The sequence below is a fragment of the Equus caballus genome, chromosome 24, assembly GCF_041296265.1.
Source record: "Equus caballus isolate H_3958 breed thoroughbred chromosome 24, TB-T2T, whole genome shotgun sequence".
Lineage (NCBI taxonomy): Eukaryota > Metazoa > Chordata > Mammalia > Perissodactyla > Equidae > Equus > Equus caballus.
In genome coordinates this window covers 29,082,213-29,110,144 of record NC_091707.1, presented here as the reverse complement: position 1 = coordinate 29,110,144, position 27,932 = coordinate 29,082,213, and the positions used below count along the sequence as shown (strand labels likewise).

The following is a 27,932-nucleotide window of genomic DNA, read 5'->3' as shown; positions in this document are numbered from 1 at the left end:
CTGGCTCAGAATCCCTGAGTTTATCTTTGACTTCTGTCTCTTGTTGCCCGAGTATTGCTGGTGTCTGTTAAATCCGTTACCCTCTTCTCTATCCCCACCACCCCTACCTAAGTACAGATTTGGTGACCTCTTATATAATAATAATTATTATTGTTATAACAGCCGACAGTTATGTGTTTACCATCTGTCATCTGCCCTGTTGCAGAGTGCTTTGCATTGATTTTCCCATGTCCTCAGCATACCTGTATAATGTGGTTACTATTATACTATAAAAAAGAGCTTCCTAACTTCTTCCCAACTTCAACCTCCCCCTCCTTCAGTTATTTTAATGACTATTACAAGATTTCCCTCCTGAAACACCCTTATAAGCTTGTCGTTTTCCTACCCAAGAAACTTTGAGGGGCCTCCCGTTTTTTGCATCAGTCCAACTCCCTGTATTCCAGGCCCCCCGTGGCCTGGCTCACTGCTCCGTGTCTTGTCTCACTTTTTACAGTTCCCATGAGGGCACCTGAGTAAACTTGTCCTTTCCTCTCCTGTGCCTTTGTTCACAGTTTACCTTTCACCGAGAATCCTACCTGTTCTTCAACATTCAGTTCAAATGCCTCTTCCTGATGAGAAGGCTTCGTGGAGAAGCAGACCCTTCCTCTGAATTTTGATAACACAGCATCAGTTTTTCATGAGCCCTTATACTTATTGAAATGCAGTGGGTTTTTTTTTTTTTATTTTTTGCATATGGCTTAGCTCTTGGATCAAGTGCTTTTTCTCTCTCCCATGCCGTGTGGCATGATTCCTGAAACACAGTGGGTATTCAATGAAAGAGGAAGGAGTGAATAAGTGAATAACCTACTTCACTTTCGAGGCAGGTGAAACACAGTCAAGAAAGGGGGTCTGTACCATTTATCATAAAAGAAGCCAGTGGTGGAGTCAGAAAATCAAGCCAGGAGCAGCAACGTGGCATAACAGAAGAAGCATTGAATTGGTGGTAAGAGGTTATATTTTAGTTTTTATCATTTCTGGCAACCACAGGCAAGACCCACTTCTGCTCTCTCAGCCTCAGATTCCTTATCTATCGAAACAGGTTATGTTGGATGTGCTGGCTTTTAAGCTACCTCCTTCACCTGACAATTCTGTATTCTGTGAATCTTGTACCACAACCTATAGATTGCCTCCTACTAAGAATGTGCTGATAGTATCTTTCATTTCGGAATGTTCCAGTGCAATTTGAAGCCCCCAGTTTGTCTGTTTTCACGTTGGGTCTGTAGAGGTCAACATGGCCAGCCAAGTTGGTTATCTGGATGTCTGGCCCACAAGGCACTCTCAGCTGATAAGTGCCCTGATGGCCCTAGGTTGGCACTCCTATGTGGAGTCACCACCCTTGAAACACTCCAGGGCATTCACTGAATCACTTGTAGTGCTCCAGGCCCCCCAGTGCTGCAGCCAGTCCTGTCTCAACTCCTGTGCTTCTGCCATTCCGCGTCCATCCAGGAAGGATGCGTTTAGAGCCATGTACACTCTGCTGAGAGTCTTGTGGAACCACTCTGCTCAGTGTGCTTTCCAGAGGTTCTGCCCACCCTCTCTACCATACCAGTGTACTCTCTCCCCCAGGAGACTGGAAGACTCATCTTGAGCCTGTGCCTTCCAGCCCCTCAGAAGGAACTAATGAGTGAGTCAACTTTGAGAGGAATTATTAGAGGAGTGGGGAGCGAGCACAGCTGCAAAGACTAGATCTTCTGGGAGTCCTAGGAGTCTGCTCCTGGCACTGTGTTGTGAAAGGAGGGCCCAGAGCACCCCTAGAGTTGATTGCCCAAGAGAATCCTCCAGCCATGTCTCAGAGAGATGACTTTGACTGCTTGCCAGAGTCCATTTGTTCTTCATTCAGCATTGATATGATTTAATTTCATATTTCAACATTTAAAAATTAAGAGAAATTAAATGGTATTAAAATAAATCAGGCTCCTAGAGAATGAGCTGAGGAGAAGGTACATAAAGACAGCTAATCGCCAGCTTCCCCTTGATGGGTAGGCAACAAGGCAGAGGGAGATCAGCCCTCTCTCCCTGTGTCACTCCTTCTTCACAACAAGAATTAAATGAGATCATGTGAGTGAGAAGGCCTTTGTAAACTGTAGTCCCATAGTATCATTTAATATCTGTTGAATGAATGATGCACCAAAAATGTTGGTTATCATCATACCACACACTGTGGAGGAAAAGTAAGGTGCCATGAGAGGGCTATGATGGAGAGAAGGAATTGGGTTTAGAAACAGCCTCACAACTCAACTGCCATCCAAATACTAGTGGTCCTGTTGGTTCTTTTGAGTGAACTAAATTGCCTGCTCTCTGAGGTCACTGGCTTTAGCCGTTTGCCTCTCTACCCCTAGGCTTCCCAGGAAGCTTGAAGTCTCCCCTCACAGGTGCATCTTTCCAAAATCACTTAATCCTGCAGATTTGGAATTGATCTACTTAACAAATACCAACACTCACACGACCAGGCTCCAGTCAAGGCTCTGAGAACACCATGATGAACAAAAACAACAAGTTTCCTGCTGCCATGGAGTTTATGATAAACCAGTGAACAAACAAAAACAGTGACGATTTCAGCAAGTGATATGTATATGCTGTAAAAAAAAAAAAGGAAAAGTGATGTAACAGAGAGTGCTTGGGGGCAGGCATAGGATCACCTTTAGATGAGGTGAGTGGGGAAGGCATCTGAACCTGAATGAAATGAAAAGTGATCTATGGGGATCTTTAGGTTAAGGGTATTCCAAGAAGAGGGAACAGTAAATGCAAAGGTCCTAGGGCGGGTGCATCCTTGGTATGTTCTAGAAACTTCAGAGAACTCCACCTTAGCTGGAGTGGAGGGCAGAGGCAGCAAAACAAAGTGGTGGGAGTTAAGGACAGTAAGTTAGAAGTCAGTAGGGGGAGAAGGGTTCTGCAGGAAGAGAAGGTTGCAAAGAATGGCATGATCTGTCCGATTTATATTTTTAAAAGACATTTTTGGCTATTTTTTGGAGATTAGACTGTAAGAGATGAGGAAAGATGGGCAGCTATTGCAGAAGGCCAAGCAAGAGATTCAGTATTGGATCTCCAGTAGCTAGAACAGAGTCTGACATGTATTTGGTGCTCAATGAATTTGAGAACACATCCAGGCAGAAATGATCTTCAAAGAACCTACAGCTGTGATAGGCATATAGTAAGTGCTTGACAAATACTTTTTTCATGAATCAATGAGCAGAATTAGGCTTTCTCATAGTCTCTCTAGGATTTGAGCTCATCTCAGTATTTTGGATCTTTTAAGAATACTGTCTTTTTCCTGCTAGCACTATTTTGCGTAGGGGCAGTGCGTTCTATGAGTTTATTTTCTTCTATGTGAAACTGCATTTTCGTTTGAAATAGACATGAGAAATCCAACCCACCACCTTCATGGTGCTCTCAGTCAGAGTTCATAATTCCCCAGAACTCTTTGCTCACATTTAGATACCGATCTTGTGTACTTTTCTATGCCCTCCTCCACGGCAGGGACCAGACCTGCTTCATCACTGCATCTCCAGAGCTTATCAGTCTGGACTATTGAATCGACAAATGGTTATTACCTTGACTAGACTGAGGAGCACTCTGCGGTGCTTTGGTTGACTTCCAGGACCTCCTGCTCCCTTCTTGGAGGGCACAGAACTCTCGTTGGCCTCATTTGTCTCACAGTTACAGGACGTCCCTAAAGCTAAACAGGTATCTAAGTTCGATGGTTTTGTGTTGATTCCTTCAGCTTCCAGTTCCTTGGGCCTGGAGATACCTGAATCAGGAGGAACTTGGCAGGGCCAGTGGGATGAAGAATGTGCCTTATGTGGTTTGGTCCTTGCTACCCTTCTTTATTCCTCTTTCACCATCATCTTCTGTTTCTAAGTGGTCCCAACATGTATTGATTCTCCTTTTGAAAGAGCTCTTAAATCCACACCTTCCTCAGCAGGCCTCTTCTCACTGCCTCTGTTCAGGTTCTGATCATGTCTTAGCCAAATGCCGAGAGACTCTCCAAACTCATCTTTCTATCTCTAGTCTTGTCCTGATTTCGTTCACCAGTTTCCACATCGTCATCACTCTAGGTTTCCTATCCAAAGGAAAACCAGTGATCTTGTCCCTCCTACAATCAAAAAACTTTCAGTGGTCCCTTATTGCCTCCAACATCATGCCCCAGTTCCTTAGCTAGGTGTCCAAGGCCTTTTATAAATTATTCCTCACTTACCTCTGCAGCTTCTCTCAAGTGCCCTGTCCGTCAGCCACACTGTTTACCCTTCTTTAATCAGACGTTGCTTATTCAGGCTGCCATGCTGTTCAGCACGGGCTTTGTCTTACGTTTGTTTGAGACACATTGGCTTCCACTCAGTTAACTCCTTTTCATTCTTCAAATCCTAGATCTCCAGTTGTCTGGTTCATGAAGCTGGCCCTGATGATCCCAGGCAGTATGAGACCTGCCTTCTTCTGTGCTCTCTTGGCACATCGCTCATGCTTCCAAATATAGTACTAATTTTGTTGTAATTGTTTGATTTTCTGTCACCGTTCTCCAGTGAAGTGTGTGCTTCTCAAGGGGGATTATATCTTGTTCATATTACTCAAATTTGAAAAAGCTTGCTCACAGCATCCCTGACAGATGGGATGCTCCATTTGAACACTGCCAAGAGTGGGAGAAATCACTGCATATTATGCCTTCTATTTTTGTACATTTATTTGCGTATCTATTCATTCAGTAAATATACGCTGAGCACCTACTCTTTGTCAGACACTGATATAGGTGCTAGGGACACGGAAAGACCAAACGGATAGAAATCCCTACCCTCTAAGAACTTTTATTCTGATTTTTTTGAGTGTGAAAAAAAATGAGTTGGGTACAAACAGAGTAACTTTTTCACCATAATTCAGTGAAAGTCAATCTGTGACGCATGGATGGGGTTTCATACAAATGCACACATCATGAATGAATGAGTGAATGAATGCATGAACAAATGAACGAACAAACAAAGAGGCCATGAGGAAGAATGTGGACAGGTCAGCCTAAGCTATCATCACTGAAAAGGAAAATAACTGGAAATATGTCTTGCTGCAAATGGATGAGTAGCGTCATTTTTCTGTGAAGATAAGGGAATCCTGGATCTTTTATATTTCCTTAGTAAAAGTGTAAAACCAAGCAGACAGCAGGTTTAGGGAGAGACAAAGGGAAAATCTACTTATGTGGGATAGGGAGTTGATGCTGACCATCCTTGGCAAGGTATGAAAGTAAGTGAGAGTCCTGGAGGGTGGGCTGTTTCTCCAGTGCATAGAAAGGCTTTGTGGTACCCATTTGTGAGTCAATTCATGATACACCAAGAGTCCTTCTCCTGGTCCAAAGAAAGTCCGTAATGAATGGAATCCCTGAGATGCAAGTATCATAGTCAGGCTGTGTTCTTTGTCTTCTATCCCAGGATTCTCAACCTTGGCTATACCTCAGAATCAACTAAGGAAATTTTAAAGATTTTATTTTTCCTTTTTCTCCCCAAAGCCCCTGGTACATAGTTGTATATTTTTAGTTCTGGGCCCTTCTAGTTGTGGCATATGGGATGCCACGCCAGCATGGCCTGATGAGTAGTGCCATGTCCGTGCTCAGGATTCGAACCAGCAAAACCCCGGGCCGCTGAAGCGGAGCACGCAAACTTAACCACTCGGCCATGGGGCCGGGCCCTCAACTAAGGAAATTTTAAAAACCTAAATATCTAGGCTCCACTTGCAGAGAATCCAAAACTTAGGTCTGGAGTAGGATCCAGGTGTCTGTTTTTTAGAGCTCCAAAGTTATTTTAATGCACAGCCCTCTCTAGTCCTAGTTCCATTACTGCCTCCAACTTAGGGGATGACTTAAATACAGATGTGGATCCAGCAGTGGGAGAAACAGAACTTAAATTGGCAAAGCCCTTCCTCTTCCTATCTCTCTGGCCCATTCTCATTGTTTGTGACTCCCCAGAGCCGTCAAGGACTTGCAGAGGGAAAAATCTGCTAGCTTCCACGGAGTCTGGTAAACCTTAGAATCATAGAATTAAGAAACCTTTGAATCATAGAATTTTAGAGGCAGAGAGGAGATCAGAGGTCAAGTCCAACCTCTTAGCCCTATCAATAGAGTTTCACTGAGTGTGACCACTCATTGTTCTAAAAAATAAAAGTAAACAAATGAAGTTTCCCTGTGTTGAATTGAAACCCCTAAGGGAGTTTCCATAAGAGTGTAGAAGATGGACATGTAAACAAATAAGCCCAGGTCAATGGGTCAAGTGCTTCAGTGGTGATCAAGGTGTTAGAGGAACACAGGGGAGGAAGTGACTCATTATGAAGGGAGGAGAAGGCATTGTCACGTGAGGCTTCCTAGAGGAGGTGGAGGTTTCTGGGGCTCTAGGTGCTGGACCTAAGGGCTCCATATTCCTCCCTACTCTTCCACCATCCCTTTCATCCCCTGGGGTTGAAAAGCAGATTTTGGCATTTGACATATCAAGTTTCATGGCCCAGCTGTGCCACATCCCTGGCTAGTGGACCTCGGGTGAATTACTAATCTTTCAGCCCAAGTCTCCTCTTTTCTAAAACAGATAACAACACCTGTCTCATTGTGGGGTCCTTGGGTTTTAAAAAGCAGCTATAAAAGTATCTAATGCAGTGCTGGCCGTAGAGCAGGTACTCAATGAAGAGATATGATTGGCGGTGTTGTCATTTTTTTAGGTCCTTGGTTTATATAAAGCATGAGGAGAGTGAGTCCAGTGCCCTGAACTCTCCAGTGGGCTTCCAATTCCTGTGTGGTAGTGCCTGGGAGAATGTCAGCAGGATTCCATGAAGTTGTATGGTTTGGATGTCATTAAGGGTTTGAGGGGCTTCAGGGAAGGCAAAATATGACAATTGCATGAGATTTGAGAAGCAAGAACAGTAAAATACCATATCACATACTCCTGCAAGATTCTCTATATCTTGAAGCCACACTGCATTGTAGCCACTGCCCACGTGGTTTGAGGCAGCTGTACAGGGACCAGTCTGAGAGCTTAGAGCAGAACTCGAAAAAGATGTTACTTCCCATGACATCATTGTAGTCAACTATTCCCATATTTACTTGTTTCTTTCTTCCCTCATCAGAAGACAAACTCGATAAGGTTGAGGATGTGGTGTGGCTTGTTCATGACTGTGCTCCCAATCACTAGCACAGTGCTTGGCCCAAAATGGGTATTCAAAGAGCAGTTCTTCAAAAAGTGGACTTGATCCAAGGTGCTTTTGGTAAATCCAGAAGGTAGGCTCTCCTTGGCTTCTTCCTGGGCCTCCTTTTCCTACCACCTTCCCTTAGCTTACTCTTGTATCCTCTGAGGTCAACTTGGGAACCTAGATTCCCTGCTAGGCTCTCAAACTGCTCTGGGCCAACCTAACTTAAATGTGTCCCTTCGCTTCTTTGCCTTTCGAGAGACAGAACTGCCTGTAATCAAGGCATCTTTGTCTCTCATAGACTATGGAGATCATCCAACCCAACGTGAATTTTCTGGATGGGGAAGCTAATGCCCTGAAAGGTTCAACGGACTCTTCAAAATCTCACAGCTCACTGAGGCACAGCTGGGAAGAAAGTTCTTGCCTCTTGCTTTCAAATTTGGGGCTCTTGCCCTGATCCAGGCTGCCTTGGAGTACATAGAGCCTCCAAGCTTGTGGTGAAGGCTACACATCCAGAAACACTCACCTTGCCCTCCCTGGGCCCTTGTTCAAAGGAGTCCCCAAACCCAGGGTACACCCCAAGCACAGTGGTTAACACCGTGTGCTCTGGAGTCATGCTGCCAGAACTCAAATGCTTATTTTTCTTTTTACTAAATGTGATCTTGGGCAAATCACATAATCTTTATGAGCTGAAATTTGCTTATCTGTAAAATGGGCACAATGATAATAGTACCTCCTTTACTATGAAGATTCAAAAAGATAATACTGCATGGAAAATAGCATCATTATGTTTTCCCCCTTGGATCCAGTTCCGGTTGTGACAATCAAACTACCTAAGCAGCGGAGGGCACATCTTTCCTACTCTTGAGAGTGTGGGGAATTGAGTTCCTGTGTTCTGGGGGAGCATTGCCACAGAGAGGACTCTGCCCTGGCTCTCACCCCCTGCAGGCAGAGGAAGCACAGGAGACGGTGCAGTGTTCTTGGACTCGGGCGACGTGTCGGATCCGGTGCAGCCTGGCTGCACCTGAAACTTTAATGTAAATTGGCTGTGATGCCTGTGCAGGGGCCCAGATTTAGAAGCAGAGCAGGACGACTCTACCCAGCCTGGTGACAGGCCTGGAGCAGTGTTCCCATTGGAGAAAGCAGAGGGCGTAGCAGGAGGGAGAATTTGCTCAGTCTGGCCTGGTGGCACTGTTTTATTAATGATCTGGAAGAGCAGAGGAACAGTAACTTTAATTAAATTTGCCAGTGATATTAAAAGATGTCAGGAGCTACTGCTGAGGACACAGACACCTTGCAGATGGCCCTGGGGGCGTTAGGAAAATAATCCAGGAAAGAAATGAGAGGCTGTGGGCTAAGCCAGGGCATCAGTTCAGCTGAGGAAGAGGAATGGGACAGAGGGTCATCATATGCAGAATATACCCTAGGCCCACCTCTTTGTCTGTGGCTCTTCTGTTTCTAGTAGATTTCTAACTGATCGTCCTGCTCTCGTCTTGTCCGTCTTACAGCCGTCCTAAACCTTTTAGCCAAATTGGTTTCTCTGAAATACAAATCAGACCGTGTCATTCTCCTGTTTGAAATCCTATCATTGGCTTTTCACTGCCCTTAGGATAAAATCCCGTCTTCTCAGCCTGGCATGTAAGACTTGCTGTGAATTGAGTCCTCCCTGTGTGTCCAGGCTTCTGGACATTCGTCTTCTGCCCCTCCTGCCTCACACTGATCTCCTTGTAATCCCATGCACACTGAGGGCTTTTCCATGTCTCCGTGTCTTTGCTTGGGCTGTTCTCTTTGACTTGAATGCCCTTCCCACTTTCTTTTCTTTTTTTTTTTTTTTTTTGACTAAAGCTCACTCATGCTTAAAGACTCATTTCAGGGATCACCTCCTTTAGAATGCCTTCCTGAATCCCCAAGCTGGCTCATTGCCTTCCTCGTGTTCCCACAACCTTCTGCCCTCACCTTCATTTATTATAGTAAAAGTTCCTATATGTGCAGCTGTCCACCTCTGCTAGATTGTACTTCTAGGGCAAACCCTGTGTTTTATTTTTCATTTTGCCCACCAGCATCTAGCACCAGGCCTGGCAACTCACAGGCTTTTGCTAATGTTTTTCAAACTGGACTGATGGGAAGGAGCATCTTTGAGCGGAGACTGCATCAGGCAGGACTCCCTCAGTAAGCCTGGGGACTAGGCAACTCTACCAAATGGCTAGTCTCTCCTGTGACGGTGTGTGGGGCAGTCATATTGCTTCTAAATCCACAGGAGACTGGAAGCTGACTGAGGGTCATGGGTGTTCTACCACAAAGTGGGACATCTTAGTAAAACGGAGTGGTTAAAACCATAAATTTTTTGTCTTCTGTGTGAATTCCAGCTCTGCTACTTCCTTGCTTTATACTTGGAGTGAATGACTTTAACTAAGACTCAGTTTCCCAAAATGTAAAATAGGGATAAAAATAGTACTAATCTCATGGGGTTGTTATGAAGATTAAATGTGGAAGTACTTAACATTATGCACACAGCAAGCACTTATAACTGTTAATTACTATTATTAATATCTTTATTATTTGGGGTGGTTCTGAGGGTCTCGGGCTGAGTCATGTTCCTCAGTATGCTTTAGGACTGATTAAGAATCTTCTAGAATCACGTAAGATCATTTGGATCTCTAAGGGGCTGGAGTGGATCCCCAGGAGGTTGAACTCTGTCTCAGTTGGTGTCTAGGACTGGGGCAATGGCACAAAAAATGACCACTAGCTTGGTCACCAGAGGTGTCCCCAGTCTCTAACATCTCAGGCAGAAACCATTTCCTGGCAGGGCTGGAAAGAACAACTGGGACTTCCCACTTCATTCTCCACCTTCAATTCCAAAAACTTGGTGCAGGCCTTTACTAGCCACCTTCTTGCCTTATTTTCTTTCATCTTTTCTTCAGTTCATTTGTTTTCTAAGGGAACAGTCTTTCTAAACTGGCCTCTGATTCTGACCATGTGGTAGCAGATTCCCCATAAAAACATGTTGCCACAAGTGTTGGCGAGACTGAGGAGAACAAAGACCATGATCCTCCTTGATTCTCCTGGTGGGTAAAATAAGTAGGAGTCCTTGTCCCCCATTAATCAGGATAACTCTGCCACCGCAATATTCCATGTTCTTTGACTGCACAAGGCCAGCTCTCTTCGCTAACCCGTGGATAGCTCACCCCTTTGGGGTTGGCTAGCCCACACAGCTGACACCTCTTGTCACCATGTTGGCTCTTGATCAAAGAGCTGCTCCAGCTGTGCCCACATTCTGTCTCCTCCTGCATGAGGCTTATCAGAATCCACAACGTGTCGAGTTTTCAGAGGTCAAGGCAAAATGCCAAGATCCTTCTCTGTCTACATTTCTCCAGGGTGGGTGAATGCCAAACCTGTGAATGGGGTCACTGTGTACATCACAGACTATGAGAGCTTTTCCAGCCTTTGCGAATAGATGCTGGACATCTGCACCACCCTGCTCTTCCACAGTCAACCCTGTAACCGTTTCTGTTCTGAGGGAGGCCAAAGCCCCAAGCACTTGCTGTGATGACCCCCAGCAGTTGGATGAAAAAGGGGTGTGGACCTCAGCACTTGGCTGCCATTCTGGGGAATATGAAACCAAGTTAATCCACAGAACCCTTTGGGAGGAAGGCCTTCATGATTACAGTACACACCAGGGCATAACGTGTCCCAAAGGGAATTTCTCTTTGAGTACAAGCCTTGGGAATTTAAAGAGATCCTACATAGCCTCTAAAAATCTAATCAGGATTTGTCTATGAGATCTATGTATTTTTTTTCCCAAAACAAAAGTCTATAATTCAGATCATAATATGGCTTTAAAGAAGGCCGATGTCTGAGTGTATTAGTCTGCTCAGGCTGCCGTAACAAAACACCAGAGACTGAGTGGCTTAAACAATAGAAATTTATTTCTCACAGTTCTGGAGGCTGGGATGTCTAAGATCAAGGTGCTGGCTAATTTGGTTTCCATTGAGAGCTCTCTTCCTAGCTTGCAGATGGCTGTTTTTCTGCTGTGTCCTCACAGGTGGAGAGAGATCTCTCTTTCTCTTCCTCTTCTTATGAGGCCACCGATCCTATCAGATTAGGACACTACCCTTATGACTTCATTAAACCTTAATTACCCGCTAAGAGCCCTATCTCCCCATACAGTCACACTGGGGCTTCGAGCTTCAACAGCTTCAACATAAGAATTTTGGGGACACGCAGTTCAGTCCATAGCACTGAGGAAGCTTCCTTATTCCAAAAACATACATTTAATGAGCACCTACTAACTGACTACTTAGGACGCCATGATAAACAGAATAGACATAGTCTGTGCCTGTATGTCATTCATAGTTTAATGGATGGGTTAGACATTAATCATATAATCTTATAAATACACATGTAATTTCAAAGTTTTATAAATGCCATGAAGGAAAAGTAAAGAGTCTGTTAAGAGAACGTAACAAAGGGAGTGGACCATTTTTAGGGGTGAGGGAAAGTTTTTCTGAGAAAGTGATACTTAAGCTGAGATCTAAAGCCTTGTTAACAGTGGGGATACGAAGAAGAAACAGGCATTTCAGGCATGCATGGATGATGTCATGTGCAAAGCTCCAGAGGTGGAAAATGACCTGGGGTCATCCAGGACCTGATATGAAGGCCATTGTTGCTGAAATGTAGTAAGAGAGAGAGTGGTAGGAGATGAAGGGGGAAGAGGAGGATGAAGGCGAGGCTTTGTAGGTCATAGTAAGCGTTCTCATCTTTATATTAAGAGCTTCAACTAGGGAAGTGATAGCGTAGGTTTGGGTTTTTAAAAAAAAGATGACTGTGTCTCTGTGAGGAAATAGAAAAGAGAACAGCAAGAGTTGAAGGGGCAAGTTTAGTTAGGAGGTTACTGCAGTAGATTCATCAGGTGTGGAGTCGTGGTGGCTTGGGCTATGATGGTGGTGGTAGAGACGGAGGGAGAGTTGATAGGATTTAGGGCTGGCTTAGATAAGGAACAGGAGGGAGAGGAAGGCTGGCAGACTAACACCCATTTTCTAACTTGAGGAACTGTGTAGATGGAGTGCTGTTTTCTGAGATGGGAAATAGTGGAGAAGGAAGAACAGATATGGAGGACCAGGACTTTAAATCCTGTAACTCTTGTACAGATGCAAATCAGCATTCCTCTGTTACTAAAAGCACCTCACATGGTTGTAGCAGAGGTGGAAAAATGGGCAAGTAGCTTTTTTTTCCCCAGCTATTGCTTGGTTGTTTACATTTTCATTTCATCTGAATGAGGCAATGAATAGAAAGATGAGTCTGTTAATTACAGTTGAGTTTCTTCCTATTCTTCTGAATTTGTGCTCACCTTTTAGTGGTTTGAGGCTAGCAGATGAGGCTGCATTTCACCCCCAAATCTTGTCTACAGTTTAAAAAAAATTCTGAGAACAACTTGCATGGTTATTAATAGTGATTTCTACCACTTGGCCCTTTCAGTGTTTGGGTTTGAAATTTGAGCAGCTAACGATCTTCATCTTCCTGTAACTGGATGCCTAAACTGTTTCATAAGCATGTTTTGCTGCAGCGCTAAGGGCTGCCATGGACTGGGTCTTGGGCACAGCTTACAGAGCCTCAGTTTAGCCACCCTGCAGGTAGCATTCACTAAAGAATCAACTCTCATGACTTCCCAAGCAATCTCAAAATTACAGCTTGCCTTCAGTGTTGCATTTTGGGAAGGAATTTTTCCTAAGCGGGCTCAATTGCACACGAAGCAAGGTGTTCTATTTTGGGGGATTAGCCCATGATAAAAGTTCAATTCAGTATGCACTCTTGCAAACCTGTGTTATGCAAGATTCTTGAGTATGATGACAGTGGGGTAAAGAAGGCTGAAAACCCTAGGAACAGTATAAGTAGTGATGAAGATTCATGTCATACTTGGCCTATGTTAAGTTGATTCTTGAGAACTCTCACAGATAGTGGGATTAGGAGACAGGACTAGAAGGGTATCACTTATGTTTCCATTACCAATATTCCCAGCTATTTTAAGCTATGTTTCAACTCAGTCTCCACCAGATGGTCCTGAGGACAGAGCAGCTATTCATGCCTCCCATTGACATCTATTTTTCCAAGTGAGAGACCGCCCCATATGTTAGTATAATATGTCACTCGAGGTGAAACATCAGTTTGTATTGGTGGGAACCTGCCATTTGCTGTCCCCGTTTTCCTCATGCCTTTTCCTTCCTCTCTGGTCTTTTCTAGGTCTCTGGCCTGTCAGGAGGACCATTGGTGCTGCAGTGGAAGCCGGGGGCTAAGTCTCGTGCATGGCGTGGTTAAGGTTACAGCCTCTCACCTCTGCCTTCCTCCATTTTGGGCTGATTACTTTTGTGCTCTTCTTGAATGGTCTTCGGGCAGAGGCTGGTGGCTCAGGGGATGTGCCCAGCACAGGGCAGAACAATGAGTCCTGTTCAGGGTCATCGGACTGCAAAGAGGGTGTCATCCTACCAATCTGGTACCCAGAGAACCCTTCCCTTGGGGACAAGATTGCCAGGGTCATTGTCTACTTTGTGGCCCTGATATACATGTTCCTTGGGGTGTCCATCATTGCTGACCGCTTCATGGCATCTATTGAAGTCATCACTTCTCAAGAGAGAGAGGTGACTATCAAAAAGCCCAATGGAGAGACCAGCACAACCACGATTCGGGTTTGGAACGAAACTGTCTCCAACCTGACCCTTATGGCCCTGGGTTCCTCTGCTCCTGAGATCCTCCTCTCTTTAATTGAGGTGTGTGGTCATGGGTTCATTGCTGGTGATCTGGGACCTTCCACCATTGTAGGTAGTGCAGCCTTCAACATGTTCATCATCATTGGCATCTGCGTCTATGTGATCCCCGATGGAGAGACTCGCAAGATCAAGCACCTACGAGTCTTCTTTGTCACTGCTGCTTGGAGCATCTTTGCCTACATCTGGCTCTATATGATCCTGGCAGTCTTCTCTCCTGGTGTGGTCCAGGTTTGGGAAGGCCTCCTCACTCTCTTCTTCTTTCCAGTGTGTGTCCTTCTGGCCTGGGTGGCAGATAAGCGACTGCTCTTCTACAAATACATGCACAAAAAGTACCGCACAGATAAACACCGAGGAATTATCATAGAGACAGAGGGTGACCACCCCAAGGGCATCGAGATGGATGGTAAAATGATGAATTCCCACTTCCTGGATGGGAACCTGGTGCCCATGGAAGGGAAGGAGGTGGATGAGTCCCGCAGGGAGATGATCCAGATTCTAAAGGATCTGAAGCAAAAATACCCAGAAAAGGACTTAGATCAGCTGGTAGAGATGGCCAATTACTATGCTCTTTCCCATCAACAGAAGAGCCGTGCCTTCTACCGGATCCAAGCCACCCGTATGATGACTGGCGCAGGCAACATCCTCAAGAAACATGCAGCAGAACAAGCCAAAAAGGCCTCCAGCATGAGCGAGGTGCACACCGATGAGCCTGAGGACTTTGTTTCCAAGGTCTTCTTTGATCCGTGCTCTTATCAGTGCCTGGAGAACTGTGGGGCTGTACTCCTGACAGTGGTGAGGAAAGGGGGGGACACGTCCAAGACCATGTATGTGGACTACAAAACAGAGGATGGTTCTGCCAATGCTGGGGCTGACTATGAGTTCACGGAGGGCACTGTGGTTCTGAAGCCAGGAGAGACCCAGAAGGAGTTCTCTGTGGGCATCATTGATGATGACATTTTTGAAGAGGATGAACACTTCTTTGTGAGGTTGAGCAATGTCCGCATGGAGGAGGAGCAGCCCGAGGAGGGGATGCCTCCAGCAGTACTCAATAGTCTTCCCTTGCCTCGGGCTGTCCTGGTGTCCCCTTGTGTGGCCACAGTCACTATCTTGGATGATGACCATGCAGGCATCTTCACTTTTGAATGTGACACTATTCATGTCAGTGAGAGCATTGGTGTCATGGAGGTCAAGGTTCTGCGGACATCAGGTGCCCGGGGCACAGTCATCGTCCCCTTTAGGACAGTAGAAGGGACAGCCAAGGGTGGTGGTGAGGATTTTGAAGACACATATGGGGACTTGGAGTTCAAGAATGATGAAACTGTGTAAGTAACCTTTCCACAGTCTATCCCCTCCATCCCTTCTATCCTTCGGTACCACTCTTTAAAACTTTTCCTTATGTTTGTGTTAATGTTAAACTTTGGTTCCATCACAGGTATGCAGGATCAGCAGACACTACTGGCAGATTCTGCTTCCAAACTCTCCTTCAATTTTCTCACTTTAAATTGTTTCTGGGCAAGGAATCCTGTGGCAGGATCTCAGGACCTAGAACATTTTGTCCACTGAGACTCAAAATGATGGCTGGTGGAGGTGCAGGGTGACAGAAGTTTTGATATGAGATTTTGGAGAATTCTTGTGACTAAGCAAGAGCTTGGAGACTGCTTGAGTCACTCCTCCCTCCTCTCCTCATGCCCTGGGCTTATATGAGCTTTGAAGCCAATCCTTTCCATTCTGAGAGAGTGATAACCCAATCAGGACATCCTCGAGAAAGCAAGTGGCATTGGCTTTTGTTCCCAGTACCATATTGCGGTTGTATTGTATAACCAGATTTCAGGCACCTCTTTTTCAATTTGGAAATTGAAAAATTGATTGAAACTTGGCACTCTCTTTAAATGCCCATAGGCTATTTTATGGTTCAAGGCTTGCCCAGTTAAGGTGAGATATGTGACTATGGCTTGGGTACTGGAAGTATCTTGGAGAAGCAGAGCTCCCAGAGCAGCAGCCACCTCTCTTTAGTCACAGGGCTAATCTCCAAAATCTGGCTAAGCAGGGAAGGAGAAGCCTCTTAGGAATTGTGGGAGGAAATACATCTTCTGTATGGTCATCTCTTTTCACAGTCCAGAATTTTCCTTAAATACTTCTCAGGTCGCTGCCTCATTTAGTCCTTTAGACACTGTGGGTATTGCCTTTCTATTACCTTTATCATTCTAGGGACTCTCCCCGTTGAGTCTTCTTGTACTGGATGTTCTCTCCTTTTCTCAGATGGATAGCTTTGGAGAAGAAAGCAGAAGGACTTTCCCCAGGATTTGCAGCTTATGAGAGGGCAGACTGTCCAGGGTGGCCAAGAAGGATGGGAATGAGAAAGGGGAACCTTGTCTCTGAATTCCTGCTCATGTCCACAAGCAATAAGCAGTAGCAGGAGAAGGTGTGGAGAACAACAGGGGTGTATAGGAATGGGGGTGGGGTGTCAAACTACTCCCAGGAGCATGCTCAAAACACTTGCAGTGGGAGATGAAAACATACAACTTCTAGAAGAGTGAAGGAAGGAACTCATGGAAAAGGGGGTCCATAGAACTGAGGGAGAGTTGTGACAAGTGCTTCTTCCAAGATTAGCCATGGACAGAGCTCAAAAGGGGTTGGGTTCTGTTGACAACAGAGCTTAGTGAGTCATACACGGGACTCTGCTCTTGTCCTTCCTCAATCCCTTCCTAATAATGTGACTTTGGGCAAGTCATTTAGTCTTAGCTCAAGAACTAAACTGCCTCATCGGTAAAGTGGGAATAACAATATTTTCCTTGCCTAGAGGCAAGGTTGGATCTTTTTGCAGTTCCTCCAAGCTCTAGGATTTTCTGAATGATAGACATAGGCCCTCAATGTAGGTCATATTTGCACTAGCCAAAGATGGAAACAGAGGATATTGTCTCCTGAAGTGTAATAGCCATTGACAAATTGATTTATTGGAGCTCTGTTTAATCATTTTTCTGGGAAGGATAACCATTTGTTAGCATAAGTAAAAACCTGTGCCTTCCAGAGAATACTATCCATTTATATGTGCTCTGGGGAGAGTATCTGTACATATCAATGAAGGACAGGCCCTTACTGGGAAGACAAACTCTGTGAAATTTCACGTATGTTTGTGGTCGTGTTGGTTAGTGTCAGGCATTAAATGACATGCTAGTTTTTGCTTACCATGAAGATTTCTAGCCTAAACTCATAAAATGTTGGAGCCAGAAATGACCTTAGGATATCTGCTAGAGTAGCATTTCTCAAATTTTAATGTGCTATGACATAACATTAATTTGACAGACTCATGGTTCCTCTGATTCAGTACCTGTCTCTCAGAGGCACTGAAGGGTAGTCTTTGAGAAATTAGAGGCTTTCGTCCCAATTTCTTCATCCCATTAATAATCAGTTGTGTACCTAGGATCTCTGAATTTGACTAAACCTTTCTCAAACCCATTTGCATTTTCAACTTGTATATTATCTTGGTGTAAATGAGCCTCCCGAATTATCACTTGTGGGTGATATTGGTTCTAAACGTATATCAACTTCCACAAGTTTGAGATTCTGGTCCAGGTATTCTAGGGTTTGCTGAACACGTATATATTTCCATCTATTCTTTTGCATTATTTTTTAGATTTCAGTGGACTTTAGACTACCCTTTTGTTCTTCTTCATCGCAGAAGAATGAGTCGAAAACCTGCTAGTCTCTCCTCGCATCCCAGCCCTACACTTGCTATTTTAATTGTGATTTCACCCCTGGAAGCAGTATGATGTAGCAGGGCTCTAAGTACTCTGGGTTAGGATTCTGGCTCGACTACTGATTTAACCATGTAGTTTGGGGAAATTTTATTAACTTAAGAGATTACTTCCTCATTGGTAAAATGGGGATAATAACATCTCTCTTGCGGGGCTATTATGATGATTCAAGATGTTGTGCACAATGTTCTTTGTACATGGTATGTGCTTAGTAAATGAGGCCATTAATAGGACTATCGAAGAATTAACAATATTCTTCCGAAGACATGGTTGAGGTGACCAGGTTACTGGAATTTCTATGAGACCCTAATTAATAAGGTTTTATTAATTTATTAATAACCAGCATGTTTTTTGCTTACCATGAAGACTTCTAGCCTAAACTCATAAAACATTGGAGCGAGAAATGACTTTAGGCTGTCTTCTAGAGTAGTGTGTCTCGAACTTTAGTGTGCTATAAACCATCCAGGGATTTTGATAAAATACAGATTATGATTCAGAAGGTCTAGAGTCGGGCTTGAGATTCTGCATTTTGAATAAGCTCCTGGTCCCAGGATCAGGTCCAACTTCAGGACCTGGTCCCAACCTAGAGTTGAAAGGCTCTCAAGCTCTTGACAAACCATGAGACCTGGGAAGGAAAGTGGCTTTTCAAATGACTTGCTTAAGTGAATCATGAATGCTGGCTTTCCAGTTCCAAATTTCAACTCCAACTTAGCTAGAACCCAGCTCTTACCCTAAGACCCTGCTAATTACCATACTAATCTGGAAACTGAAATCGAAACCTTGTGTGATGCCTAGAACAGTTCTGCTTTCTAATCATTCTCTCTGAGTAGCTTCATTTACCTACCAAGCCTGGTGTGTTGTAAATTCTGCTCTCACTGTATTCCTCTAAATCAAATCAGGTTGAAGCCAGGCCTATGCTCTATCAATAATATTGGGTCCTTGAATTTGCTCTTTTGGATTTATGCTTGACTTCTTCAAAGGTGTGCTTAGCACCAAGGTAGTATAGAAAAACATGAACTTCGGAGTCTGACAGACAGATGTGAATCCATCACTCACCAGCTGTGTAACTTTGAACAAAGTCACTTCTCCTGAGTCCCAGATATTTTCTTAGAATGATAGGAATAATGATATCTATCCTGCAGGGATGTGATAAGTACTACACAAATATGAAGCAAATGCACCTTTAACACAGTGCCTGCTCATAGAAGATGGTCAGTCATTCAACAAACATTTATTAAGTACCTGCTACCTACTAGGTACGTTACTAGGTACTGGAGATAAAGAAATGAGTGAGACAAGCTGTCATTTTAGCTCTCAAGGATCTTATTCTCCAGAGGAAAGAATACAACATATGCAGACAAATCAAAACACATGGGAGAAGTGGTATGGCTGAGATAAGTTCAATAAAAGAGGTTTGAAAGCTCTTTGCTGTGTCTGTGATGCCACTGAAGTTTTTTAAGTAACCTTTGGTAAGGATGTAGTAGTGAAGTAGATGAAGTGGGTGGGGGTAGGTACATGATTACTTTAAACCCACGTTACGATAAACTCTTTTGACGTTCGAGAGGGATGCTATTGACATCTTCATGCTCTAGGAGAATCCTCTGCTTTGTGACTACCGCTTACAGGACACGATGAGAATTATGGCCTTTGAGGCTGCTGCAGATGTTAACAAAACCTCACAGAGATATGGGTGCTGCCAGCATGGTAATGTCAGTCACTAAACTCGTGACTGGCTCCTGTAACCCAGGCTCATGGCACATCTCTGCAAAATAGCAGATTATTGCAGCCCATGGACCTTTGGGGTCTCTGGGAAGAGAAAGCTGCAGATGTCAAATATGCAGATGCCAAGATCTACTGTCATTAAATAGCAAAGGCCGCCTTCAAAGAAGAATGGAATATTGGCTGTGCCACACATTTTCCAGCAAAATTAGGACGTTAAAGCTGGAAGGAATCTGATCTCCCATTTTTACAAATTATGAAGCTGAGATTCAGAAAGGGAAAGTGACTTGTCCAAGATCACAGAGCTGCATATGATAGAAAGTTAGGCTCGGAAAAGACTTTTTAGAGGGTACTGATTTAATGCCCCCCCTTCCTGGTTTGGACATTTCCATTTCATTTTTATCCAGCAGAAAAATGTTAACTTTGGAAAGAACATTGAAATTCTTGGGTGAAAGATGCTCCGGAAGTGCAACTCCGGGAATATTATGTGACTATAATGTCTTAATTAAGAATAGTAATAATAAATTATGGACTATTTTTAATCTCTCAGTTCACTTTGAGACTGTTCAGGAAGGAAAATATTGAGCCCATAGAAATTTTTTTAAAAAATCCTTTATCTTAATGATCTCTTGCTGACAAAAGGTGACAAGCATAGGCTGGGACATCTTTTAGGTAATGCTAGCACACTGCAGACTAGACCTTGTTCCATGAAATAATGAAATTTTTTCAAAATGATGCAGGCCATTCTCTTCCAGGGGTGCTTTCTCTGTAAAGTTTCAACCCCAAGGAATCTTTCCATCAAAATCTATAAAAATCTGGAGTGAGGGGCTGGCCCAGTGGCGTAGTGGTTAAGTTCATGCATTCTGCTTTGGCTGCCCAGGGTTCATCAGTTCAGATCCCAGGCGCAGACCTACACACTGCTCATCAAGCCATGCTGTGGCAGACGTCCCACATGTTATAAAATAGAGGAAGATGAGCGCAGATGTTAGCTCAAGGCCAGTCTTCCTCAACAAAAAGTGGAGGATTGGCAGCAGATGTTAGCTCAGGGCTAATCTTCCTAAAAAAAAGAAAAAACTAAAACTAAAAAAAAAAATCTGGAGTGATCCAGGACACAGTTTGCACGTTCTCTAATTTGAGTAAAACACAGTAGGCTTTTTTAGTTTTCCTTGGCTCAGCAAGGTGTTAGGATAGTCTCTTTCCAGCCACTAAGGGAGATTATTTGTCTTGAGAATGTCCTTTCTGTGATTGACAAAACTCACAAGCTGCAAGCTTCTTGAGAGGGGGTGTGGGGTGGAGGGAGTGATAATTGCCTCTTAGCTGGCATCCCTCCCTTTCTCTTTTCTTCCACCTTCAGTGCCTGCCTCCAGTAACAAGATCTCTCCCCAGCTTTAGGTAAACAGTCAGTCACCAGGTCTATGGCTTCATGGACCACAGTGGAGCTGTACACTTGTCTCAGATTTGTCCCGAAGAAGGGAATCCATATCTAATTATTGAATGGGGGTACTTAGCAGTACAGTGGAACATTTCAAGTAGGATTGTTCCCTCTTCTGCATCCAAAGGAGTAATTAAAGCCTATGTGGCCTTTTTCGCAGAAGCTTTGGATACTGTGCCCAGAAAGGCCCCACGTCCTGAAAATTTTTTTCTTTTCTTCTTAATTAGTGAAATTGTCAAAGATTATGTCAAAGAAGGACATATTCCAACCCTAGGATCCGTTAAGCACCCCAAGTCTGCTTAAACCTTACATGTCTGCAAAAATCTCCAGGACAGCAAGAGCCATGCTGGTGAATTTGGTTCAGGGTCTAAGGGTGCAGTATCCTCTGGCCACACTGGATCAGGCAGCACCCCTCTGCCTGACTTGGTCAAGGACCATTTGCGGCAGAGCTTCCAGAGTGCCGGCCCTGGTCTTCTCACCTTGGTCTGCCCTCCAGTATGAGAAAGCTCAGTGGTGCAGAGTTGGAGATTCCCACCTGGGAGAATGTCAGGTTGGTTTGAGGAGAAAGGCGTACTGTGATTGGAGATGATCACATGACTGGCCAAGTGGAAACAAAACAGTCTTATCCTCAAAGTAGGCTCTCCTGTGCACTGCTTGGAATGATGCTAGTTGGGGCTTCAGGTGATGATAATAAAAGGATGCCAATGGAGATCCTGCCAAGGACCTTGCTTATTTTATCTCAACTTTTCTGGCTTTTAAGGTCAAAGTTTCCTCATTCACTCACAAGAATGATGGAAAGGGATACTTGGGCAAAGCAAAGTGGGTAAGTGGGAACTCTTCCTTGTTGCCCAATCTTTCATGAACATCCCAGATGTATTTGGATGGTGCATGAGCACTCATTCCTTATCTACCCTTTGGCTGTGCCCTGTCAACTCAGTGAGGAAGATAGTAGAGATTAGAGCTGTGGTCTTCAGTTATTCAAGGTGTTATTTTCTTGTTGTTTTTTACAATAGAAACTAAGTGGTGCTTGCAGGACCCATCGGAAATCCTGGGATAGAGTCAGTCGTGTATAATTGATCGTTGGAGAAAGGGAACTCCTTGATCTACAAATAGAGCAAAGTCCCCATATTTAAATTCTGCCCAGTCCAGGAGCATTTTTCAGGAATCAGATACTTTGAGGATTTTGCTAAATGACCATGAAGGAAAACACTAGGTAAATATTCTCAGGTGACATGAAAGTTATCATTCATAGAAATAATATTCACATCTGTGCTGCCTACCAGGTACTCAAGTAGGAGATTACCTGGATACGGAGAGAAGTTAAAGTTGAAAGTGAAACTTATTCATTACGGAAAAATTTATTTTTCTGAAAACTGAGTCACCACTAGGTATGTGTATATATTTAAGCTCAGCTGTCAATGTGGCACCATCCTTACCTCTCGAGCTAAGGATCAGCATGCCTAGACACCGCCTGGTTAATCTGGCCTGCCTGAGCACAGTTCACTTATCACTGGATGGCTAGGGCTCATGAAGAATCGGTTATTTATGATACAGACAACACTGTGTTGTAGGTTCTTTAGTTGGTACTTTCAAAGTGAGTGACATCTTGATGGTAACTCAATACTCAGAATATGGCTGCAAAACAAATTGTGGATTATGGATGACTAATACTGCTGTTGCTTCCTAGTAGTCCATATTTTTCCAGAGCTCTAGGTCTTGATTTGTCTACCTTTTGGTTTTCTCCTTGTGTATCCCGTGTGCTTTCTCCTCGTGCCCTCCACTACCACCTGATCCTCTCTTTCTGAGCCGTGTGATGTAGGATATACTCTGCTACCATCACAGGGCTAGCCATGGCCCTGGCTGCAGTCTTCATATGTGTTCATTTTATTTCCCTGCTCATACCTTACTCCCTGCTTGTATACTCTTTTCTTACACTTGCTCTGTCTTCTAAACATCCTCTGCTGCAGCGTTTCTTTCTCTACTGTGGATGCTCCAGGCACTGAAGATGCTAGTGCTGTGGTTTCCACTCCTGCTTGCCCTCAGTGCCTTCCTCCTCGTCTCCTCTAGTCCTGTCTCCTCTTTTATTCTTTTTTTTAAATTTTTTTCCTTTTTCTCCCCAAAGCCCCCCAGTACATAGTTGTATATTCTTCGTTATGGGTCCTTCTAGTTGTGGCATGTGGGACGCTGCCTCAGCGTGGTTTGACAAGCAGTGCCATGTCCGTGCCCGGGATTCGAACCAACGAAACGCTGGGCCGCCTGCAGCGGAGCGCATGAACTTAACCACTCGGCCATGGGGCCAGCCCCTCCTCTTTTATTCTTATCCTATTCCCTATATCCCCCTCCTTCACACTGTTGGCATCTGTACTTGGGTTGCCTTCTGTCTACTGTCTGATCTATGATTTCTGTGAATGATCCAGAAGGAGCTGTGAGTATCCCTTAAGAAAGCCTGTCACTTGGACAGAAAGAACTAGCATCACTGTAATACCAAGAAGACTGATATCTCCCAGGAAACAAACCACTCACTGTGGTGCTCTTTTCTCCTTCACTACAAAATGTTTGCCTGACTGTGTGTTAAGACAAGAAGGTAGGATTGTAAGGATCCAGCATAGACTGGAACTGGTATCAGAAAGCCATCAGAGGCTGAGGGAGCCCTAGGGACCACCTTGTCTTTCTGATGCTTTCCCTCTGGGCCACGTGGTTTCTGTCTCCTGGCACCTCTGCTTCTCTCTGTGGCCTCCTCCGGTATTGCTTCTAACAGTCCTATCTCACAGGTCTTTTCTCCATATGTGCTTTCAGCTCCTACCTAGAAAGATCTTTCTATTCTTCTAGCTTGAATTCTCAAGAGAGTGAATCTGATTGTTTCCTTCCCACCCGCCCCCCAACTTCACCATGTCAGAGGCCACTGGCCAGATATGGGTTGGTTGCCCTATGTTGAGCCAAGCTCCTTCCCACCCCCAACCCAACAGTAAATCTGCCATAACTGGATGGTGGTGTGGAAAAATGAAGTTGCCTTGGGGATTCCATGGTAAGCTACCTGCTTAGGTAAATGGTGGGCAATGTCGTTTAGAAGGAGGTCCCAGGTGAGACAGTCATCTGTCACCTCCAAACTGACACAGTATATAAGGTTTACAGGGCCTCAGAGAAAGCACTGATTTTATAGTAATCTGTGCTGGGGCGGTAGGCTGGAGAACGGGAAAAATAGCCACCTCTGGAGCCCCCAGCCCTTTCAAATTCATCAAGCTGACCACAGACTCAGCAGCCAAGATGAAACTGGCCTCTGCCCAGGTCCACAGAAAACATTCCTTGTGGGTGATACTCAGTGGCAAAAATCTCAAGGCTATCAGGGTCATTTCTCTCTCTTCACCCTCTTCTGGTCTGTCCTTTCCAAGAGACTAGCGTCAGAAGATAATCTGCTGTCATTTTCCGGAGCACTATTTGGTTACTGAGTCACTTTCAAAACCTCCCCCTTGGATTGGGTTTCCAGAGCAGCCTGTGTTCCAGACCAAGACAGAAAGCTTTCCTGCCACTCATGCTTGCCAGGGACAGAAGGACAGCCTTTCCCACCCCACCTCTCCACTGCTGGACAGCTGGTCAGCTGCACTTAGCCGGAGCCAGCAGGCACCCCTCTTTATCTTTGGAGCTGTGACTTGATGCCTTTCCAGGAAACTCCCCAGATGCCAGAGTATTCTCAACTCCAAGTGGCACAGTGTGTGACTCTGTCAGGTGCCCATGTCCCAGGGCACAGGGCTGGGGTGTAAAATAGGACTCCTTTTGTGTCAGCTCCAGTCAGTTAGTAGTGGCCGTCCAGGGGACCATCTTGGAAAGGATTTTTGAGGCTATATCTGGGCTCAACTGTGAATGTGAGAATAGGCCAAATATCTACCACTCTAGTCCTGGGATGAGAGAGGGAAAGAACTTCATAAGATAAAGAAACTAGGAGTCTCCGTTTCACTGAGGTACATTAGCATGAAGTTGCCACTATCCGCCCAATACTGGGCCAACCTTAATGGGAAAAACCCTTGAATCACTCTCTCCTTCATCCTACATAACACAGAACCTTCTGCTATTCCCTGGATGACTCCACAGGGATATGAATTCTCATTGGACACAAGAAGCAGATAATTTCCTTATCAGACCAGAATCTTCCAGAACCCCTGCTAACCTAGTGGATTTCATAAACTAGACCAGTAGTTCCCAGACAGCTTCCTAACAGTCCATTTTAATGATCTGCCCCTCCTCATGGGACCCATGTTTTAGAAGATTATTAGCTGAAAATTAATTAAATCTCCATTTTTTCCATGAAATATAGCAAAAGATAACTACTGTTACTACAATGAGTTAATTCCAGCCAAAGGAGAGGGAAATGGCATTTTAATTAACCCATGTGGACTGTTGGAAGAATATATACTTTCTATTTTGGGGGTTGGGAGAGAATAGAATAAACACAGCCAAGAGCCGACTTTAAAAGGAACTAATTGATGTAAAATGCTTTGAAAATATTAGGCACTAATTGTTTAAAGTTGTTTTGATGAGGGTGACCCCATGGAGAGATCAGAAGGCTCTGGAGAATATCAGAATACAGGGCACAGCGTTCATTACCTGATCTTCACCATTCCTCAGACCTCAGGGAAAGATTACTATTGTTGTTATTTTCCTTACATAATAAAACTTCTAATGTTTATGTGAAAACATTAAAAAAGTATAAGGATTTTGTCATATCTTTAGGGTTAATATCATCACTTCAGATCAGGCAACATAGTCTAAGAAATATTAAGTAATTTACCCTAGAACACAGGGCTTTTAAGGGTAAGTATCAAAATCTAGATGCTCTGATTCTAAATCACGTATTCTTTCTACTATGTTACATATTTTAGCATCAGAATAAGGTTATGAAGCTGAAAGCAGCAGACTTTCTTCTCCTCATATGGAAGAAGCTAAGAGCACGTCCCACATCTCTTACTTAATGGCAAGAGTTGGCTTCTTCCCTTTTCAGTCAGGGGTAACTGGGCCTAGGGAATCTGGCAAGGGCCACATAAATTCCTTAGTTCCCAGCTCAGAAATCTGGATCCGTCACCCTTGACTGCTGCCTCAGACCTACCCTTGCCCAAGCTGGTACACAGATTCTTGTTTGTGTCACTTCACCATCAGGAACTACCAACAGATGATGCTCTGGCCTGCTACCTGGAAAATAGGGCAAGGCTGGCTCAGGACCAAGTGTTCAGATGCAGGGGGCCTCCTTTGATGCTGTGTCCATGGTGTCTAAGGACATCCAGGACCAAGGGTTAGAGGGGTGATGATAAGAGAGAGCAGGTGGGTCTCCGCTGCATCCCTTGGAGGGCCTATGAGAGCCCTCCAAATCAATGAGGTCGGGAGCAGCAGGAGAGCAGGGAGCAGGGTGGAGGTGGGTATCGGTCACTCAGGGTACAGTCAGCAGACATTTGTTGAGCTCTTGCTGTGGGCTGAGCACAGCAAGAAAAGGCACAGTCCCTGTCCTCAGGGCGTTCCCAGTCTGGCGAGGAAGAGAAGTGTGTGTGTGAGAGTTGCTGTAGAAGAGGGACCACTGAGGGCTGTGGCCACACAGAGGCACTGCCTCCTGCCTTTTGTGGGGATTCAGTTTGGAGTCATTAAAGGCGACTGGCACACCCCCTCCTCCAATCAACTCAGAAGGACTTGTTAAGAAGAGTGGCTAATTGGCTTTGGCTTGTGGGGTACACACAGATCTAAAAAGAAGTTGGCTTCAGGAGTAGATGGTCCCCGGGCAAGCCATGTCCTCAGACCAGAGGAGCACCTGGGTCTTCTTCCCCATGTCTGTCAGAATGCCTCACAATCAAAGGGACATGAAAAATGTCTATTGAATGAATGAAGGAAGAAGCAGAATGAATTCCTGGTACGTCCTCTGGCAACCACCTCCAGCTTTCAGCAAGCCCAGGGGGACATGGGACTGGAACATGCCTCTCTGGCATGAGGACTAGGGAGCGCCCACTATCCCTCACTCTCCATGCCTTGCTCCTCTCCTCTCCCAGTTTCAGCAAGCTCCACAGAGTCCCAGGATGGGCTCGGGCATCCCTGAGCTCCTCCACAGCCTGACCCCTACCCAGCACCAGCTCCTCAAAGGGTCTGCCCCTGGGCTGCTCGGCTACCTCTGAGCATGGGCTGCCTTTGATGCTCAGGAGACACCCTGTAATTCAATTAGGAGCTCCCTCCTGGGAGCATGTAATTATGTCCTATCTGGGCCTTGTAATGACAGCCCCCTGGCACTGCGCAGGGAGCTGCCCTGCTCAGCTGCCCAGAACCTTTCACTGGGAGGGAACTAATCTGCTTAGCCCAGATTGGATGCAGTTCTGCACAGCGCTTCCCCAAAGGGCTCAGAAATCCGTCCCCACTAGCAGAAAGGGCCACCTTGGAGGAACCTGAGGCTTCACTTTGTCCTGCTCTTCTCTTTGCTCTGAGCCCCTCTGCCCAGGATTGTTCTTGGCAGAGAGGGAAGCTGAGAGAGCTCCATTCTCATCTCATGGCCAGAGCCCTTGGGTGTCCCCAAGCCCTCCTGGGGGTTAGAAGGGAGATGAAAGGAGACTGAAGGCATTTGCCTGTTTCCATGTTAGCTTGTGGGGAGGGGGTGTAAGATGGATTGAGTTACCTGGCATTTTACCTGATGATTCAAATGTTGCATTTTGAGCAGAAGGGTGCCTGCTCTGTTTTGAGCCTTGGGGGACGTTGCCTTAGTTCTCTGCTTCACTCTCTTTGCTCCTTGGGCTTGATTTCTATGAGATGTCTTAGATGCTGGGGCGTGCCTCAGTTTGACTTGGACACTGCTCAGAGTGGCGTCTCTTCTCTGCCTCGCCACCTGCATTGAGGTTTACTTGAGCCATCCTCTTGAGGAACCGAAATCCTTTCCTTCCTGTTAGGTTACGTGGAATCTGCCAAAAATGCTGTTGGCAAGCGGTACTGGGTTGAATATTGAACAGAGCACCCCCCCCCCCCGCCACCACAAATTCATGTCCACCCAGAACCTCAGAATGTGACCTTATTTGGAAATAAAGACTTTACAGATATAATTAGTTATGGTAATTTTATACTCAG

At 44.9% G+C, this 27,932-nt stretch overlaps 1 protein-coding gene across 10 annotated transcripts in view; it reads left to right on the top strand.

Annotated features, from left to right (window-relative positions):
• Positions 1-27,932, top strand: part of SLC8A3 (solute carrier family 8 member A3) — a 139,718-nt gene that overhangs the window by 4,949 nt on the left and 106,837 nt on the right. For 7 of the 10 annotated variants that reach the window (XM_023628000.2, XM_023628001.2, XM_070249944.1 and 4 more), the window contains exon 2: positions 13,423-15,268. In XM_023628000.2, coding sequence (XP_023483768.2) covers positions 13,485-15,268 — 1,784 coding nt within the window. In that variant the 5' untranslated portion in view covers positions 13,423-13,484. Of the gene's footprint in view, positions 1-13,422; positions 15,269-27,932 lie in introns of those variants that run through there. The other 3 variants (XM_023628003.2, XM_023628002.2, XM_023628004.2) reach the window with 3 other exon arrangements.